General features: G+C 42.5%; 2 protein-coding genes across 2 annotated transcripts; both read left to right on the top strand.

Annotated features, from left to right (window-relative positions):
• The first annotated feature begins 586 nt into the window (after nucleotides 1-586).
• LOC109765326 (exopolygalacturonase-like) lies at nucleotides 587-2,820 on the top strand. The gene is made up of 3 exons (XM_073502852.1): nucleotides 587-797; nucleotides 883-1,191; nucleotides 1,619-2,820. Exons 1-3 carry the CDS (start codon nucleotides 615-617, stop codon nucleotides 2,369-2,371), a joined length of 1,245 nt encoding a protein of 414 aa, XP_073358953.1. The 5' UTR covers nucleotides 587-614; the 3' UTR covers nucleotides 2,372-2,820.
• A 13,185-nt stretch (nucleotides 2,821-16,005) lies between these two features.
• On the top strand, nucleotides 16,006-19,035 carry LOC109765327 (exopolygalacturonase-like). Its single transcript, XM_045231843.2, has 3 exons — nucleotides 16,006-17,013; nucleotides 17,099-17,407; nucleotides 17,835-19,035. The coding sequence occupies exons 1-3, from the start codon at nucleotides 16,831-16,833 to the stop codon at nucleotides 18,585-18,587; spliced, it is 1,245 nt and encodes a 414-aa protein (XP_045087778.2). The 5' UTR covers nucleotides 16,006-16,830; the 3' UTR covers nucleotides 18,588-19,035.
• The last annotated feature ends 1,556 nt before the right edge of the window (nucleotides 19,036-20,591 follow it).

Raw genomic sequence — 20,591 nt, 5'->3', positions numbered from 1 at the left:
GAAATATAAGAAAGAGCTGGAGCTGAATTTTGAGACACAAGCAACTTGCCAACTTGGAATAGAATTAGTAAAAGTGATCCAAAAATAACCACGAATACCTGTGAATATTGATAATACAAGATTACCTTTTTTGTATGCACAATATTAAAATACGCGATGAACCTTTTTAAAAGCACAACAGCAAAAATATTGTCCTTTTTTTCTCTTTGTTGTTTTGTATCCTTTTTATTATATGTGATTGTCCCATTTATGTTTTAGTTTAGTTTTTCTTCTCATTTTTATTTTCATTTCCCATGCCTACAACACCTTATTTGGGATGAAATGTTGGGGAGGTGTTGTATCCCATGTATGAGATGGAGCTTTTTTTTGAGAGATAATACGAGAAAGCAACATGGAATCAAAGTAGCAAAGGTGATCCAAAAATAACCAGCGGACGGCAACCCGGTTTAGCCGGCAACGACAACCTGAAAATAGCAAATGAGCATGCATGCCATGAGCATAGCGAATAATTAAACCGAACACCTGTCCCCCCTGAACAGATGTGTATATAAGGTTGGGCTCGGAAGCTCCTGGCCTGAAAAGGATCAAGGATCGAGGAGGATTCCACAGCCAAAATGGCGTTCAGGAACGTTGCGATGAGAGTCTTGTTGCTCCTGGCGGTGGTGAGCGCGACATATGCCGCCAAAGGCAAGGCGGAGAAGGAGAGCGCTGATGGTCCGGCGGCGTCCGGTCCGGGCGGGGAGTACGACATCACCAAGCTCGGCGCCAAGCCCGACGGCACAACGGACTGCACCGAGGTACGTACGTGCTGAAGGAGAGAGAATATAAGAATGATGATGGATCGATGGATCACGTGGTGGATTGCATTGCAATTACATGCAGGCGTTGGAGGAGGCATGGGCTTCGGCATGCGGTAGCACCGGGAACCCGACCATCATCATCCCCGAGGGTGATTTCCTGACTGGAGCTCTGAATTTCACGGGGCCGTGCAAGGGCGACGGACTCACCATCAAGCTGGAAGGCAACCTGCTAGCTTCCAACGACCTGGCCAAGTTCAAGTCTAACTGGATCGAGATCATGCGCGTGAAGAAGCTCTCCATCACCGGCAAAGGCAACATCGACGGTCAGGGCAAGGCCGTCTGGACCAAAAACAGCTGCCAAAAGAACTACAACTGCAAGATATTGCCAAACGTACGTACGCGTGCATAACATTATATAGTAATAAATTATATATCCGTGCGTATATTTCTTTTACTACTCCCTCCATTTTTATATACAAGGCCACAAACTCAAATTACAGGTACCAAGGTAAAATTTAATGCATAATTGACAAGCCAACTTTTCTTTTCGTTTATCGGGATCATTAATACACAACATGCATGCAAGGAAACTGAATGGAGGAAGTAGCTAGTGTCATTATGACTACATGCATGCAAATATTAAACAAGTTGCTTGTACAAGGAAATAGTATCATTAATTCTTTCCTCGATTACTGTTGGTGGCCTTGTATTGATATAAAACGTATATTTCATAGTGGCCTTGTATAAGTAAATGGAGGGAGTATGATTGAAGAAATGTTGTTATATTCTTACGTATAAATGTGCATGCATGCATGCAGTCGCTGGTGCTGGACTTCTGCGACGACGTGCTCATCGAAGGCATCTCTATCATCAATTCCAAGTTCTTCCACATGAACATCTTCCAGTGCAATGGCGTGACCGTCAAGGACGTGAAGGTGACCGCGCCCGGGGACAGCCCCAACACCGACGGCATCCACATGGGCGACTCGTCCAATGTCAGCATCATCGACACCACCATCGGCGTTGGCGACGACTGCATCTCCATGGGCCCCGGCACCACAAAAGTCAACATCAGCGGCGTGACCTGCGGCCCAGGCCATGGCATCAGCATTGGTAGCCTCGGGAGGTACAAGGACGAGAAGGACGTGACCGACATCACCGTCAAGAACTGCGTGCTCAAGGGCTCCAGCAACGGCCTCCGCATCAAGTCGTACGAGGACGCCAAGTCGCCCCTCATAGCATCCAAGATCACCTACGAGAACATCAAGATGGAGGACTCGGGCAACCCCATCATCATCGACCAGAAGTACTGCCCCAACAAACTTTGCACCTCCAAGGGCGACGCCGACAGGGTCACCGTCAAGGACGTTTCGTTCAAAAACATCACCGGTACCTCCTCCACCCCCGAGGCCGTCAGCCTGCTCTGCTCCGAGAAGGAGCCCTGCGAAGGCATCACAATGTCCGACGTCAAGATCGAGTACTCCGGCACGAACAACAAGACCATGGCTGTCTGCACCCACGCCAAGGTCACCGCCACGGGAGTCGACAAGGCCAACACATGCGCGGCATGATTTCTTTTCTCCGTATTTCGGATGTACCAAGTGCTCTAATTTCTCTCTCTTTTTCATTTCTTTTTTCGCGATCCCGGCCGCTCGAGGAGATCATGTTTTTAGTTTCTGTTTTGTTAATTCTCATCTAGATGAGAATTAGTCATCTCACATCTACTCCCTCCGTTCCACAATAGATGACTCAACTTTATACTAACTTTAATACAAAGTTAGTACAAAGTTGGGTCATTTATTTTAGAATGGAGGGAGTAACTGCTAATCGTTTTGATACAAATTCTAAGCTTTATGAGTTTTCTTTAGCGCGTGCCCAAACGATGCGTTCGTTTAGCATGAGCAATTTCTGTGTGTTGTCCCGTTTCCTTTGATAAAGTGGGATTGTCCATTTAACATCTGACTGAAATCTAATTGGCTTTCAGTCATTCTTTTCATTCAATAGAATTGCGACACCTATATGTCTCTTTGTTCTCTTGTATATATGTATGTTTCAACGAGGCCGTGCTTAAAACTGCCCCGTCAGAAAAAGCTTATCGGGTTGGACTGGACCAGCTTGGAGTCATGACAAGTACATAGCATTCATGACAAGCGCATAGCATTCATGGTGATGGAGCAAGTTACAAGGACTAAAAACTCACTGAAACAGAGTAAATTAGACAGTAATCCATGTACAACACGTGAAATTCGACCAAAATTAACAAATACTTTGACACTGTAATTCATGTATTTCAACAATGTAAAAAAAGTACAGTGCAGTTAAAACGACATGCATTGTCGATGCTACAAAAACAAGATCATGAACTGACTGAAAGTTCAGCCATAGCAAGTTATATGATCTGAAAACTGAAACATAGGAACAGTTGCACAACAAAAAAAGAATTGTGGCAAGTATTGGTGATATCTTATGACAAATCTAAACCAGTAGGTCGTGTAAGATTCACATGGCAGACTCACCAAAGCTTGAATGCAAGAGCAGTGAACTGAACTTAAAATTATATAGAAAACTATACGGTAATCCATGCACAATCAAGTTGTAAAAGCAATTCTACAAGACTGTAAGCACAAGTACAAGATTGTTTACCACAGCTGATTGCACACTGTAATTCATGCATTTTGATACTGTAAATAAGAGCTGACAATCAAGCAAAAGCCATGCATCATCCATGACCGAAAAGTTCAGACTGGAAATGAAACTGACAATAGATTAACTGAAACTTGAACCAAAAAGCACTAACTAAAGCTTCAACCCCAATAGTCACAAAGTAAACCATGGACCGATGCATCCCTATATGGAATGTAGTTTTTCGTATGTCATATGGGCCGCAGTGTTCAACTACTAGAGAAAAGGCTTATAGGGTGGGGGAGGGGGGAGGGGGCGTCGAGCGAGGTCTAGTACCCGCCACAACTATGTTGGGAAAGTTTTAGTCGCGGGTGAAAAAAAAGCATCTATCACTGCTAAATGCATAGTAGTGAAACACCGCGACCCATATGGGCAGACACAAAATCAGCAGTGGAGAGCACCAAACTCTGTCTACCACTGGATTGTAACATACTAGTGGTGGGCACAAAGTTTGCCCGCCACAACAATATTTCCTTGAGGCATGTCCAAAATTTTCAAAATTTAGCAGGGCATCTAGCGGCGCCGACCATAGTAGTAGTAAATAAGCAAATAATTAGGAAAAAAATCATTTTTATAAAATTCAGAATAGGGCAAAGTTTGAGCATGACACTTTAAATGGTGTATATTAATAAATAAAAAAGGTTTGAAGGAGAAATGCTGTTGGAAATATGCCCTAGAGGCAATAATAAAATGGTTATTATCATATTTCCCGTTCATGATAAATGTATATTGTTCATGCTAGAATTGTATTGACTGAAAACTTAAATACATGTGTGAATACATAAACTACACCGTGTCCCTAGTATGCCTCGACTAGACTAGCTCGTTGATTAAAGATGGTTAAGGTTTCCTAACCATAGACATGAGTTGTCATTTGATAATGGGATCACATCATTGGGAGAATGATGTGATGGACAAGACCTAACCATAAGCTTACCATCAGATCGTTTAATTTATTTGCTATAGCTTTCTTCATGTCAAGTATCTGTTTCTTAAACCATGAGATCGTGTAACTCACACCGGCGGAATACTTAGTGTGTATTCAAACGTCACTTCGTAACAGAGTGATCATAAATGTGCTCTACAGGTATCTCCGAAGGTGCCTGTTGGGTTTGAATGGATCAAGACTAGGATTTGTCACTCCGTATGACGAAGAGATATCTCTGGTGTCGGGGATATACCCCGCGGTATGACTCGGCCGGAGATATGACCCGACTAGGACTTGGTGTTTCATTGGTAAACCGCCCGAAGAGTGGCGACTCACTGATGACCCTGCCAGGCCCGGTGACTCATTGGTGACCCGATAGGTGTTTCAGATGGATGACAAGGCCCAAGGCCCAGAAGGCCGGCTCATGTTATGGTGGGCCGGCTTAAGAGGAAAGGCATGAAGAATATTTCCCTTACAAGGAATCAAGACACAGACTTGTATCCGGCTTGTATTAGAAGATAGACTAGTCCTAATCCTATTGGGATTCCACATGTAACCCGCCCCTCCAACTTATATAAGGAGGGGCAGGGCACCCCAAGAAGGGGGGAGAAATAATCTGAAGGGCTAGATACAACTAGAGGAGAGCCGACTTATACATCAACTCCCTCATGAGCATATTTTATAAGACCTAGCCAGAAACACCATGTAAGGTTATTACCGGATGATGTTTCCCGGGGCTCGAAGCTGTCTAAATCTTGTGTCTTGTGCTAATCCGCTTCGACGATCTACACACATCTCTCGTCCTGATCAACCCCTCTTAAGCTACTACCTAGTTGCGTTGGCCTCACGACAATCAAGCTGTAAAAGCAATTCTACAAGACTGTAAGCACAAGTACAAGATTGTTTACCACAGCTGATTGCACACTGTAATTCATGCATTTTGATACTGTAAATAAGAGCTGACAACCAAGAAAAAGCCATGCATCATCCATGACCGAAAAGTTCAGATTGGAAATGAAACTGACAATAGATTAACTGAAACTTGAACCAAAAAGCACTAACTAAAGCTTCAACCCCAAAAGTCACAAATTAAACCATATAGGAATAGAGATGGCCAAAAGCCAAGAGGGACAAAAAGAAGAAATCAAAGTTGATAGCAAGGCCAGAAGATTTGAGAAGGAGTGGTGCGCAATGAAGAAACAAGAATAGAAACAACAGAGAAGCAAAAACAAGGCCAACAAGATCAAGCAAGAGAAAGACAATATAATCATGAAGCCACAATTACTAGCTCAAATACTTATCTGTGGCATTCAGACAACTTGGTAATTTTAAATACTAGAAGAAAAAAGTTCAGAATTTATTGGTCTGTGTTGCAACTCATCTTTTTAAACATGCATTCAATGAGTTGCAGAATTTCAAAATGCTAACTTTTGTGGATTTTTTATGGACCAGAAGACTCCCAATGGGCCAGAGCAGCACCTGGGGGGTGCCCCGAGGGGGGCAATCCCCACTAGGGCGTGCCTGGGGGCCCAGGCGCGCCCAGGTGGGTTGTGCCCACCTCGGTGGCCTCCCGCACCCCCTCTCCGCCCTATAAATTCCCAAATATTCCAAAACCCTTCGGGGCAACCCTAGATCAGAAGTTCCGCCGCCGCAAGGCTCTGTAGCCACGAGAAACCAATCTAGACCCGTTCGAGCACCCTACCGGAGGGGGAGATCATCACCGGTGGCCATCTTCATCATCCCGGTGGCCACCATGATGAGGAGGGAGTAGTCCACCCTCGGGGCTAAGGGTTTGTACCAATAGCTATGTGTTTAATCTCTCTCTCTCTCTCTCGTGTTCTTGAGATGTCACGATCTTGATGTATCGCGGGCTTTGTTAATATAGTCGGATCATATATATGGTGTTTTCCCCTCTCTATCTTGATGTGATGAATTGAGTTTCCCCTTTGAGATTTCGTTGTTACCGTATTGAATACTTTTATGGATTTGAGAACACTTGATATATGTCTTGCAATTTAATAGTCGTGGTGACAATGGGGTACCGTATTGATTCACTTGATATATGTTTTGGCACTCAACTCGCGGATTCCTGAGGTGACATTGGGGTAATCTATGCATAGGGGCTGATGCATGTTCTTGTCTTTGTTTCTGTGGTAGAAATCTTAGGGCACTCTTTGAAGTTCTTTGTGTTGGATTGAATATTATAAATCTGAATTTGCTTTGGTGTTATTTTAGTACTAACTCTAGGATAGACCGAGCGGAAAGAATAGCTTTGTGTTATTTTAGTACGAACTCTTGAATAGATCGAACGGAAAGAATAGCTTTGAGGTGGTTCCGTACCCTACAAACAATTTATTCTTATGTTATCCGCTAGATAGGAACTTTGGAGTGATTCTTCATCGCACTTTGAGGGATGGTTATATGATCCAATTATATTAGCACTGTTGATAGATTGGACTAGCGAAATTACGGACCCTAGGCCTCATTTTCAAGCATTGCAATACTGTTTTTGTGCCCGTTTACTATTTGCTACCTTGCTGTTTTAATTTATTAAGATTATAAAAATATATTTCTACCATCCATATTACACTTCTATCACCATCTCTTCGCCGAACTAGTGCACCTATACAATTTGCCATTGTATTGGGTGTGTTGGGGACACAAGAGATTTCTTGTATTTGGTTGCAGGGTTGTTTGAGAGAGACCATCTTCATCCTACACCTCCCACGAATTGATAAACCTTAGGTCATCCACTTGAGGGAAAATTGCTACTGTCCTACAAAACTCTGCGCTGGGAGGCCCAACACGAGTCTACAAGAATAAAGTTGCATAGTAGACATCAAGCTTTTTTCTGGCGACGTCGCTGGGGAGGTGAGTGCATGAAGGTATATCTTTAGATCTTGCAATCGAATCTTTTAGTTTCTTGTTTGATCACTATTTTGGTTTATAAAATAGAACCATATAAAAAATGGAATTGAGTTTGCATCATATTATTGATCATCTTTATAGTATCTTTCTTGAAAATGATGGATCAGAAAATTGTGCTCAATTGCTAGAAGAAGAAGTCAATAAAATGTTTGGCACAAAAAAATCTTTGATTGATGAGCATGATTGCAATGTTGTTTGTATGAATTCTTTGAATATCCATGATGCTAATGATATGCAAAGCTACAAGCTTGGGGATGCTATATTTGATGAAGATGATATTTTTAGTCCCCCAAGATTTGATGTGCAAATTTGTTGTAATGATTGCATGCCTCCTATTTATGATGATTATATTGATGAAAGTGGATTTGGAGAGGTCATGACTTTATTTAGTGATGAGTCCGCTATTTTGGAAGAGGTTTCGATTGACTATGATAACAAAGTTGCTATCTATGATGACAATGGTGATGACATGTATGCTATAAAGAATAATGATAACCATGAAACTTGTCATCATGATTTCAATTTTCACTCTCATGATAGTTATTTTGTTGAGTTTGCTCCCACTACTATTCATGAGAATAAATTTGCTTATGTGGAGAGTAATAAAATTTCTATGCTTATGTATCATGAAAAGAATGCTTTATGTGATAGTTATATTGTTGAATTCATTCATGATGCTACTGAAAATTACTATGAGAGAGTAACATATGCTTTTACGCATTTTAATAATACCATGTTTTCTCTCTATGTGTTGAAAGTTTTGAAGTTGCACTTGCTTTGCCTTCCTATGCTAGTTGATTCTTATTCCCATAAATTATTTGCTCACAAAATCCCTATGCATAGGAAGTGGGTTAGACTTAAATGTGCTTGCCATGTGATTCATGATGCTCTCTTTATATTTCCATTCTTATCTTTTATGCGTGCATCATTGAACTCATCATGCCTAGCTAAAAGGCATTAAAGAAAAGCGCTTGTTGGGAGACAACCCAACACTTTTACCTACCGTTTTTGTGTGTTCACATGATTATGCTACTGTAGTAATCATGTTTTATAGCTTTTGTTTCGATAAATTACCAAGTAAAGCCTTTGGGATAGTGTGGATGATAGTTGACTTGATTCTGTCCAAAAACAGAAACTTTTGCGCGCAGTACATGAATTTTTAAAATTCACTGGAATGTGCTTTTGATCTGATTTTTTTTACAGGTGATAGATATACAAATTACCTAGGTTTTCCTAGTTTTTTCAGAAGTTTTTGAGTAGCAGAAGTATGGTGGTTATCCATATCATTACAGACTGTTCTGCTTTTGACAGATTCTGTTCTCAATGCATAGTTTGCTTGTTTTCTAGTTTCTATGGCTTATATTGCTCAATATAAATTGTGAAAATGATACACTACAGTAGGAATTGTGTGGAAACAATTATGAATCCTGTCTTTGACAGTACCAAAGTGAAATGGTTTACTCTTTACCATACTAACCTATCTCATGAAGTTTCGTTATGTTTTGTGTGATTGAAGCTTTCAAGTTTTGGGTGAGATGTCGATATGAGGAGAATAAGGAGTGACAATACACTAAGATTGGGGATGCCCAAGGCACCCCAACTTAATATTCAAGAAAGATCCAAGCAACTAAGCTTGGGGATGCCCCAGAAGGCATCCCCTCTTTCGTCTCCAACATTATCGGTAACCTCACTTGGAGCTACATTTTTATTCGTCACATGATATGTGTTTTGCTTGGAGCATCATTTTATTGTTAGGGTTTGTTTGCTGCTATTTATAATAATATTTTACTTGTTTATTTGCAAAAAAAATGTCAAGTATAGCCTTTGTCATGCTTATTATGCAAGTTTACATGTTGCTGTTTCAAAACAGAAAGTTTATCGCTGTTGCAAAAATTCCTTAGAAAAGTCAGAATGTGATAAAATGTTGAAACTTTTTGCACAATAAGCTCTGATAAATTTTCTACAGTGTGTTAATTTTTCATAATTTTTGGAGTTTAAGAAGTATTGATACTCTTGCATTCTTTACATACTGTACTATTTTGGCAGATTGCTGTTATGTTTGCACTGTTTGCATATGTTTGCTTGTTTAATGATTCTATTTGAGGATAGGAGTATTAAATATGCAGAGGCATTTAGTATGCAATGTTGAATAGTAATTTTAGTGATTTGCTACAGTAGAGAATGATAAGGTTTTTGAATTGGTTTATACTAACTTATCTCACGAGTTCTTGTTGAGTTTTGTGTGGATGAAGTTTTTAAGATTTAGGGAAACCGTTATATAAAAGGAATTAAGGAGACACAAAAGCTCAAGCTTGGGGATGCCCAAGGAATCCCAAGATAATATTTCAAGAAGTCTCAAGCATCTAAGCTTGGGGCCCGGTAGGCATCCCACCTTTCTTCTTCAACAATTATCAGTTAGTATTGGTTGAGCCTAAGTTTTTGCTTCTTCACATGATGTGTGCTATTCTTGAAATGTCATTTTGTTATTTTTGCTTGCTGTTTTAGTAAAAATACTTAGAACTGAAAGTTTTTAAATAAAATAGAGTCCTCAAATAGTTGCCAGGGAGGCTAGGTAAGCGGCACTTACATCCCGTCAATGAAGCTTTTTTCTATGGAATTGCTCTAGTGCTTAACTTATATCTTTTTGAGAACGGTTTGCTTTAGTATTTTTGAAGAAATTCTCTCTTGCTTCACTTAAATTAATTTGAGAGAATGAAATATTATGCTCATGATCTTCACTTATATTTGTTTGAGCTTATCTAAAGCAACACATGAAAATTAGTCCAAAAGTGATAGATATCCAAGAAGGATATAATAAAAACTTTCATGAAGATCATTGGACAAAATAAACTTGATTCCTTGTATTAGTTTTGAGATATGATGATGTGATATGTGAGTCATGTTGATGAGTAATTGTGCTTTAGTAAGAATATTGGTGTTAAGGTTTGTGATTCCCTATGCAAGCACGAAAGTCAATAGTTGTGCAATGAATTCACATTCTGCTTGTGGTGCATTATTCGGTGTTAATTATGCTCAATGCTCGCTTATGAGATTATCCGTTTCTTGGTTGGTCGCTTCTCAATCTTTTACTAGCCTTCATTTTGCACTAAGTATGATCACTACTTGTACATCCAAAATCCTTTAAACTAGTTTTGCCACATGAGTCCACTATACTTACCTATACGCGGTATTCTTTTGCCGTTCTAAGCAAATTTGTATGTGCCATCTCTAATTTTCAAAATAAATTTCCCTTTTGTGTGCTCGTACCGCTCGCGAGGCGGTGAGGGGTGGCCAATATTTTCCATGCTAGATGTGTTATTCTCACGATGAGTGTTTATTCACTTGTCATTGCACGAGAGTAAGGCAAAGGTATTAGGGATGCCCAGTCCCTAAATGAAAAATGAATTTACTTTATGTTGTCAAACAATAAATTCCTTGGAAAGTGTTGATATGGAGGGCACCCGTGGATACGGTTAGCCATGGAAAGTGAAAGTATGGTGGAAAAAGGAATAAACTTTATTTTCTATTTGGGAACCGCCTATGATATATCTAGCATGGAAAGTGTTGGGAGCTCTAAGTCATTTTTGTTGGTGGGAAAAGTATGCCTCCCAAAATGTTTTTATCTCACAATTTTCGCTTTGAGCTCTGGCACCTCTACAATTCCCTACTTCCCTCTGCAAAGGGCGTTCTGTTACTTTATGCAATTTTTATTTTTAATTTGAGTCTCCATCTTCTCTTATAAAGCACTAACTAGGGGGCACTATGATCGTACTTGAGCATTGGGTGTAGCTAATATGCGAGTGTGTTTCATGAATGGTTCAATGATTGAGCATGATGGGCTAGGGATAACTTACTTTAGCATAGATATTTGGAAAGACATTGTTGCTAGTTGATATGCTTGAGTATTTAAGTCCTCATGTCAAAACTAGACTATTGCTTTGAACCATATAGAAGTCCAAATGTCCATGCTACAAAGAAAAGAATATGAGATGGCATGATAGGCAGCATTCCACATCAAAAATTCTGTTTTTATCATTTACCTACTCGAGGACGAGTAGGAATTAAGCTTGGGGATGCTGATACGTCTCCAACGTATCTATAATTTTCTATTGTTCCATGCTGTTATATTATCATTCTTGGATGTTTTACAATCATTTTATAGCCATTTTATATCATTTTTTGGTACTAACCTATTGACATAGTGCCAAGTGCGAGTTGCTGTTTTTTGCATGTTTTTTACATTGCAGGAAATCAATATCAAACGGAGTCCGAACACCGCGAAATTGTTTGTGGATTTTTTATGGACCAGAAGTCTCCCGATGGGCAGAAGTCTCCCGATGGGCCAGAGCAGCACCTAGGGGGTGCCCCGAGAGGGGCACAACCCACTAGGGTGCGCCTGGGGGCCCAGGCGCGCCCAGGTGGGTTGTGCCCACCTCGGTGGCCTCCCGCACCCCCTCTTCACCATATAAATTCCCAAATATTCCAAAACGCTTTGGGGAAACCCTAGATCAGAAGTTCCGTCGCCGCAAGGCTCTGAAGCCACGAGAATCCAATCTAGACCCGTTTCGGCACCCTGCCGGAGGGGGAGATCATCACCGGTGGCCATCTTCATCATCCCGGCGGCCACCATGATGAGGAGGGAGTAGTCCACCCTCAGGGCTGAGGGTTTGTACCAGTAGCTATGTGTTTAATCTCTCTCTCGTGTTCTTGAGATGTCACGATCTTGATGTATCGCGGGCTTTATTAATATAGTCGGATCATATGGTGTTTTCCCTCTCTATCTTTATGTGATGAATTGAGTTTTCCTTTTGAGATTTCGCTTTTATCGGAATGAATACTTTTATGGATTTGAGAACACTTGATATATGTCTTGCAATTGAATACTCGTGGTGACAATGGGGTATCATATTGATTCACTTGATATATGTTTTGTCACTCAACTCGCGGATTCCCGAGGTGACATTGGGGTAATCTATGCATAGGGGTTGATGCATGTTCTTGTCTTTGTTTCTCCGGTAGAAATCTTGGGACACTCTTTGAAGTTCTTTGTTTTGGATTGAATATTATAAATCTAAATTTGCTTTGGTGTTATTTTAGTATGAACTGTAGGATAGATCGAACGGAAAGAATAGCTTTGTGTTATTTTAGTACGAACTCTTGAATAGATCGACTGGAAAGAATAGCTTTGAGGTGGTTTCGTACCCTACAAATAACTTATTCTTATGTTCTCTGCTAGATAGGAACTTTGGAGTGATTCTTCATCGCACTTTGAGGGATGGTTATATGATCCAATTATATTAGCACTGTTGAGAGATTGCACTAGCGAAAGTACGAACACTAGGCCTCATTTTCGAGCATTGCAATACAGTTTATGTGCCCGTTTAGTATTTGCTACCTTGCTGTTTTTATTTATTCAGATTATAAAAATATATTTCTACCATCCATATTACACTTTTATCACCATCTCTTCGCCGAACTAGTGCACCTATACCATTTGCCATTGTATTGGGTGTGTTGGGGACACAAGAGATTTCTTGTATTTGGTTGCAGGGTTGTTTGAGAGAGACCATCTTCATCCTACACCTCGCACTGATTGATAAACCTTAGGTCATCCACTTGAGGGGAAATTGCTAGTGTCCTACAAAACTCTGCGCTTGGAGGCCCAACACGAGTCTACAAGAATAAAGTTGCGTAGTAGACATCAATTACCGAGAGGGCCCAGAGATACCTCTCCGATACACGGAGTGACAAATCCCAATCTCGATTCATGCCAACTCAATAGACACCTTCGGAGATACCTATAGAGCATCTTTATGATCACCTAGTTACGTTGTGACGTTTGATAGCACACAAGGTATTCCTCTGGTATCCAGGAGTTGCATGATCTCATGGTCGAAGGAACATGTATTTGACATTAAGAAAGCAGTAGAAATAAACTAAACGATCATATGCTAAGCTAACAGATGGGTCTTGTCCGTCACATCATTCTCCTAATGATGTGATCCCGTTATCAAATGACAACTAATGTCTATGGTTAGGAAACCTTAACCATCTTAGATCGACGAGCTAGTCTAGTAGAGGCTCACTAGGGACATGGTATTTGTTTATGTATCCACACATGTATTTATGTTTCCGGTCAATACAATTCTACCATGAATAATAAACCTTTATCATGATTAAGGAAATATAATAATAACCATTTTATTATTGCCTCTAGGGCATATTTCCGTCAGATCTCCCACCAACCGACATGCTAGCACCTTCTCAAAGATCTTAATGTCCCCGTGCACAAGGTTTATGGGTCTAAAATCACCCACCTCCAAAGCTCCTTCCTTCTTAGGAAAGAGCGAGACTAGGGACTTATTAAATGCGGCCAAACCTCTCATACCCACCTTGTAAAAACAATCCATAGCCCTCATGAAGTCCTCCTTAATAATGTTCCAACATGTTGCATAGAACCTTCCGGTAAACACATCCGGTCCTGGGGCTTTATCTGGGGGCATGACCTTGATCACCCTCTCCACTTCGTCCGCCGTAAACGGCTGCTCAAGGTGCGATAGGTCAAGGTGTGGCAAGCCCAACACATCCAAATTTAGCGTATGGCCCCTAGTATCCGAGGCACCGAAGGCCGCACCAAAATAAGCATCCACTGTCGACGCAACCTCATCCTGCCTAGAGTATAGATGCCCATTGTGCTTCACTGTGCGTATAACATTTTTCCTTTGCCTATGACTGGCTTGCTGATGGAATAACCTAGTGTTGTCGTCGCCCTCGCGCAACTGCAGCAGTCTCGACCGCTGCCTGGCTATCCTCCTCTCCAGAGAGCTCAATCCTAGAAGCTTCCTCTTCAGGCACTTCCGCAGCTCCCTCTCGGCTTCCGAAAGAGCCCTAGCCTCCATAGCAGTGTCCAATTGTTTGATGACTTCCAGTGCAATAGCAATTTGTAGCTTTATGTTGCCGATCCAACGGTCGCTCCACCTTTGGAGGCTTACCACAGTGGCCCTCAACTTGTTTTGCAGTGTGAGATAGTCGTTTGTGGCCGCAGGCGTCGAGCTCCATGCCAACTTAACCACCTGCATAAATCCCTCCGCTCTAATCCAAAAGGATTCAAACTTGAATCTCCTCCGCGTACAGATGTGCACATTCATATCAAGCATTAACGGACAATGGTCCGAGACCGCGGTGCCCATGGCCGAGAGGAACACAGGCCGGGTAAGCCTCATCCCACTCATTGGAGACAAAAACATGGTCAATCTTCTCCAAAGTAGCAATCCGCCTTCCATTCGACCACGTGTATCCTCTTCCGTTTAGATATATCTATTTTAGCTCGGGGAAGTTTAGTTTCGCACGAAATCTTCCCAACATCCTACGGTTAATCAACGCATTGTTCTTATCTTCCTCCCGAGCAATGAGATTGAAGTCCCCGGCCACAAGCCAAGGCCCCACATGCAAGTCTCGAATGTCAACCAAATCCTGCAAAAACTCCACTTTGTCGCTCTCCTCTTGCAGCCCATACACACAAGTGAGCCACCAAGGTTGCTCATCATCCGGGCACTTTACCAGCACCGTGAGCGTATGGTTCATATAGTGTTGGTTTGAAAGTTGAGTTATCGTGGCATCCCAAGTCACCAAGATCCCACCACGTGTCCCCAACGCCGACAAGTAAAAAAACTTCTCAAACTTAGCACCGAGGCACTGTCGTACAACATTTATCAATACATCTTGTAGTTTGGTTTCTTGAAGACACACTATGGCCAAACTGGTCGTAGTCACCACCTGGTAGACAACGTTCCGACGGGCTGGTGCATTTAGCCCGCGAACATTCTACACAATCATTCTCAATGGTTGTGTATTCATTGCATGATCCTACCTTGACCACAAGCGAGGCCACTAGTGCATCTCCACCCCCTCCAACGGCACTGCAGGCGACTCCCATCCGGATAGGGCTAGTACCTTGGCGATGTGGGCGTCCGAAAGTGGGCGAGAAAACAAGTCCACATTCATCCGTAGGGCTTCCTCCGAAAAGACCTCCCCTTCATGCGCCAAACACAACTTCGTAATGAGCACTTGTTGTTGCTTTGATGCTCCATGCTTAGCCAACCGCGCACTCCTCCTTGGTGTGACGTATACTCCCCTCTTCTTCCTAGGGTTGCGAGTTTGCACCGCCGACGCATGATTGGGCGGAATTGACAGGAGTGGAGAGAGAGACTTGCACATCTCTGCGCGCATCATTTCAACATTCTCATGCAAGGGAACATCCCCACCAGCCCGTTGTGTCGTATCTTGGACATGCACTGCATCCTGATCACCCAGAACAGTGGCCACATCCACAGAAACCACCGGCTCCACGTTACGCAACGGCGTGCATGTTGCATGGGTGCAACCATCCTCTGATAGGCACACTTGGAAGGTTTCCCAGGCTTCCACCTGCCCAGTTTGTCCGCGCATGCACGTGTCGCTCCCCTCCTCGTGAAGCAGTGGGTCCAAACTGGTCCAAGAATCACCGGAAAGGCTGGCACCGTCCTCATCCGTCGGGCCTAGCAAGGAGATACGGTAGGATCCTATTTGGACGGATTCACATTGGTGCAGACCCCCTGTGGGCACCTGATCCTCTGGCCTGACCTCCTCGGGCGCGCTGCCTATCCTGTCAGCCCTGGTCCATCTCGACAGCTGGACCGAGACTGGGGAGGCAACCGGACTCTCCAAAGCCGCTACCTGCTCCACCGCACCGCTCCCATTTATGTTTTACAGTTTAGTTTTTTCTTCACCTTTTTATTTTCAGTTTTTGATGCTTAAAACATATTATTTCAGATGAAGTATTTGGGATCTGTTGGAGATGCTCCTATGTCCCATGTACGAGATAAAGCTCTTTTTGAGAGAAATATAAGAAAGAGCTGGAGCTGAATTTTGAGACACAAGCAACTTGCCAACTTGGAATAGAATTAGTAAAAGTGATCCAAAAATAACCACGAATACCTGTGAATATTGATAATACAAGATTACCTTTTTTGTATGCACAATATTAAAATACGCGATGAACCTTTTTAAAAGCACAACAGCAAAAATATTGTCCTTTTTTTCTCTTTGTTGTTTTGTATCCTTTTTATTATATGTGATTGTCCCATTTATGTTTTAGTTTAGTTTTTCTTCTCATTTTTATTTTCATTTCCCATGCCTACAACACCTTATTTGGGATGAAATGTTGGGGAGGTGTTGTATCCCATGTATGAGATGGAGCTTTTTTTTGAGAGATAATACGAGAAAGCAACATGGAATCAAAGTAGCAAAGGTGATCCAAAAATAACCAGCGGACGGCAACCCGGTTTAGCCGGCAACGACAACCTGAAAATAGCAAATGAGCATGCATGCCATGAGCATAGCGAATAATTAAACCGAACACCTGTCCCCCCTGAACAGATGTGTATATAAGGTTGGGCTCGGAAGCTCCTGGCCTGAAAAGGATCAAGGATCGAGGAGGATTCCACAGCCAAAATGGCGTTCAGGAACGTTGCGATGAGAGTCTTGTTGCTCCTGGCGGTGGTGAGCGCGACATATGCCGCCAAAGGCAAGGCGGAGAAGGAGAGCGCTGATGGTCCGGCGGCGTCCGGTCCGGGCGGGGAGTACGACATCGCCAAGCTCGGCGCCAAGCCCGACGGCACAACGGACTGCACCGAGGTACGTACGTGCTGAAGGAGAGAGAATATAAGAATGATGATGGATCGATGGATCACGTGGTGGATTGCATTGCAATTACATGCAGGCGTTGGAGGAGGCATGGGCTTCGGCATGCGGTAGCACCGGGAACCCGACCATCATCATCCCCGAGGGTGATTTCCTGACTGGAGCTCTGAATTTCACGGGGCCGTGCAAGGGCGACGGACTCACCATCAAGCTGGAAGGCAACCTGCTAGCTTCCAACGACCTGGCCAAGTTCAAGTCTAACTGGATCGAGATCATGCGCGTGAAGAAGCTCTCCATCACCGGCAAAGGCAACATCGACGGTCAGGGCAAGGCCGTCTGGACCAAAAACAGCTGCCAAAAGAACTACAACTGCAAGATATTGCCAAACGTACGTACGCGTGCATAACATTATATAGTAATAAATTATATATCCGTGCGTATATTTCTTTTACTACTCCCTCCATTTTTATATACAAGGCCACAAACTCAAATTACAGGTACCAAGGTAAAATTTAATGCATAATTGACAAGCCAACTTTTCTTTTCGTTTATCGGGATCATTAATACGCAACATGCATGCAAGGAAACTGAATGGAGGAAGTAGCTAGTGTCATTATGACTACATGCATGCAAATATTAAACAAGTTGCTTGTACAAGGAAATAGTATCATTAATTCTTTCCTCGATTACTGTTGGTGGCCTTGTATTGATATAAAACGTATATTTCATAGTGGCCTTGTATAAGTAAATGGAGGGAGTATGATTGAAGAAATGTTGTTATATTCTTACGTATAAATGTGCATGCATGCATGCAGTCGCTGGTGCTGGACTTCTGCGACGACGTGCTCATCGAAGGCATCTCTATCATCAATTCCAAGTTCTTCCACATGAACATCTTCCAGTGCAATGGCGTGACCGTCAAGGAAGTGAAGGTGACCGCGCCCGGGGACAGCCCCAACACCGACGGCATCCACATGGGCGACTCGTCCAATGTCAGCATCATCGACACCACCATCGGCGTTGGCGACGACTGCATCTCCATGGGCCCCGGCACCACAAAAGTCAACATCAGCGGCGTGACCTGCGGCCCAGGCCATGGCATCAGCATTGGTAGCCTCGGGAGGTACAAGGACGAGAAGGACGTGACCGACATCACCGTCAAGAACTGCGTGCTCAAGGGCTCCAGCAACGGCCTCCGCATCAAGTCGTACGAGGACGCCAAGTCGCCCCTCATAGCATCCAAGATCACCTACGAGAACATCAAGATGGAGGACTCGGGCAACCCCATCATCATCGACCAGAAGTACTGCCCCAACAAACTTTGCACCTCCAAGGGCGACGCCGACAGGGTCACCGTCAAGGACGTTTCGTTCAAAAACATCACCGGTACCTCCTCCACCCCCGAGGCCGTCAGCCTGCTCTGCTCCGAGAAGAAGCCCTGCGAAGGCATCACAATGTCCGACGTCAAGATCGAGTACTCCGGCACGAACAACAAGACCATGGCTGTCTGCACCCACGCCAAGGTCACCGCCACGGGAGTCGACAAGGCCAACACATGCGCGGCATGATTTCTTTTCTCTGTATTTCGGATGTACCAAGTGCTCTAATTTCTCTCTCTTTTTCATTTCTTTTTTCGCGATCCCGGCCGCTCGAGGAGATCATGTTTTTAGTTTCTGTTTTGTTAATTCTCATCTAGATGAGAATTAGTCATCTCACATCTACTCCCTCCGTTCCATAATAGATGACTCAACTTTATACTAACTTTAATACAAAGTTAGTACAAAGTTGGGTCATTTATTTTAGAACGGAGGGAGTAACTACTAATCCTTTTGATACAAATTCTAAGGTTTGTGAGTTTTCTTTAGCGCGTCCCAAACGATGCGTTCGTTTAGCATGAGCAATTTCTGTGTGTTGTCCCGTTTCCTTTGATAAAGTGGGATTGTCCATTTAACATCTGACTGAAATCTAATTGGCTTTCAGTCATTCTTTTCATTCAATAGAATTGTGACACCTATATGTCTCTTTGTTCTCTTGTATATATGTATGTTTCAACGAGGCCGTGCTTAAAACTGCCTCGTCAGAAAAAGCTTATCGGGTTGGACTGGACCAGCTTGGAGTCATGACAAGTACATAGCATTCATGACAAGCGCATAGCATTCATGGTGATGGAGCAAGTTACAAGGACTGAAAACTCACTGAAACAGAGTAAATTAGACAGTAATCCATGTACAACACGTGAAATTCGACCAAAATTAACAAATACTTTGACATTGTAATTCATGTATTTCAACAATGTAAAAAAAGTACAGTGCAGTTAAAACGACCTGCATTGCCGATGCTACAAAAACAAGATCATGAACTGACTGAAAGTTCAGCCATAGCAAGTTATATGATCTGAAAACTGAAACATAGGAACAGTTGCACAACAAAAAAAGAATTGTGGCAAGTATTGGTGATATCTTATGACAAATCTAAACCAGTAGGTCGTGTAAGATTCACATGGCAGACTCACCAAAGCTTGAACGCAAGAGCAGTGAACTGAACTTAAAATTATATACAAAACTATACGGTAATCCATGCACAATCAAGTTGTAAAAGCAATTCTACAAGACTGTAAGCACAAGTACAAGATTGTTTACCACAGCTGATTGCACACTGTAATTCATGCATTTTGATACTGTAAATAAGAGCTGACAATCAAGCAAAAGCCATGCATCATCCATGACCGAAAAGTTCAGACTGGAAATGAAACTGACAATAGATTAACTGAAACTTGAACCAAAAAGCACTAACTAAAGCTTCAACCCCAATAGTCACAAAGTAAACCATGGACCGATGCATCCCTATATGGAATGTAGTTTTTCGTATGTCATATGGGCCGCAGTGTTCAACTACTAGAGAAAAGGCTTATAGGGTGGGGGGAGGGGGGAGGGGGCGTCGAGCGAGGTCTAGTACCCGCCACAACTATTTTGGGAAAGTTTTAGTCGCGGGTGAAAAAAAAGCATCTATCACTACTAAATGCATAGTAGTGAAACACCGCGACCCATATGGGCAGACACAAAATCAGCAGTGGAGAGCACCAAACTCTGTCTACCACTGGATTGTAACATACTAGTGGTGGGCACAAAGTTTGCCCGCCACAACAATATTTCTTTGAGGCATGTCCAAAATTTTCAAAATTTAGCAGGGCATCTAGCGGCGCCGACCACAGTAGTAGTAAATAAGCAAATAATTAGGAAAAAAAATCATTTTTATAAAATTCAGAATAGGGCAAAGTTTGAGCATGACACTTTAAATGGTGTATATTAAAAAATAAAAAAGGTTTGAAGGAGAAATGTTGTTGGAAATATGCCCTAGAGGCAATAATAAAATGGTTATTATCATATTTCCCGTTCATGATAAATGTATATTGTTCATGCTAGAATTGTATTGACTGAAAACTTAAATACATGTGTGAATACATAAACTACACCGTGTCCCTAGTATGCCTCGACTAGACTAGCTCGTTGATTAAAGATGGTTAAGGTTTCCTAACCATAGACATGAGTTGTCATTTGATAACGGGATCACAT

The sequence above is a fragment of the Aegilops tauschii genome, chromosome 7 (assembly GCF_002575655.3).
Source record: "Aegilops tauschii subsp. strangulata cultivar AL8/78 chromosome 7, Aet v6.0, whole genome shotgun sequence".
NCBI lineage: Eukaryota > Viridiplantae > Streptophyta > Magnoliopsida > Poales > Poaceae > Aegilops > Aegilops tauschii.
Note: the sequence above shows the minus strand (reverse complement) of the source record. Positions and strands in the feature narration are given on the sequence as shown.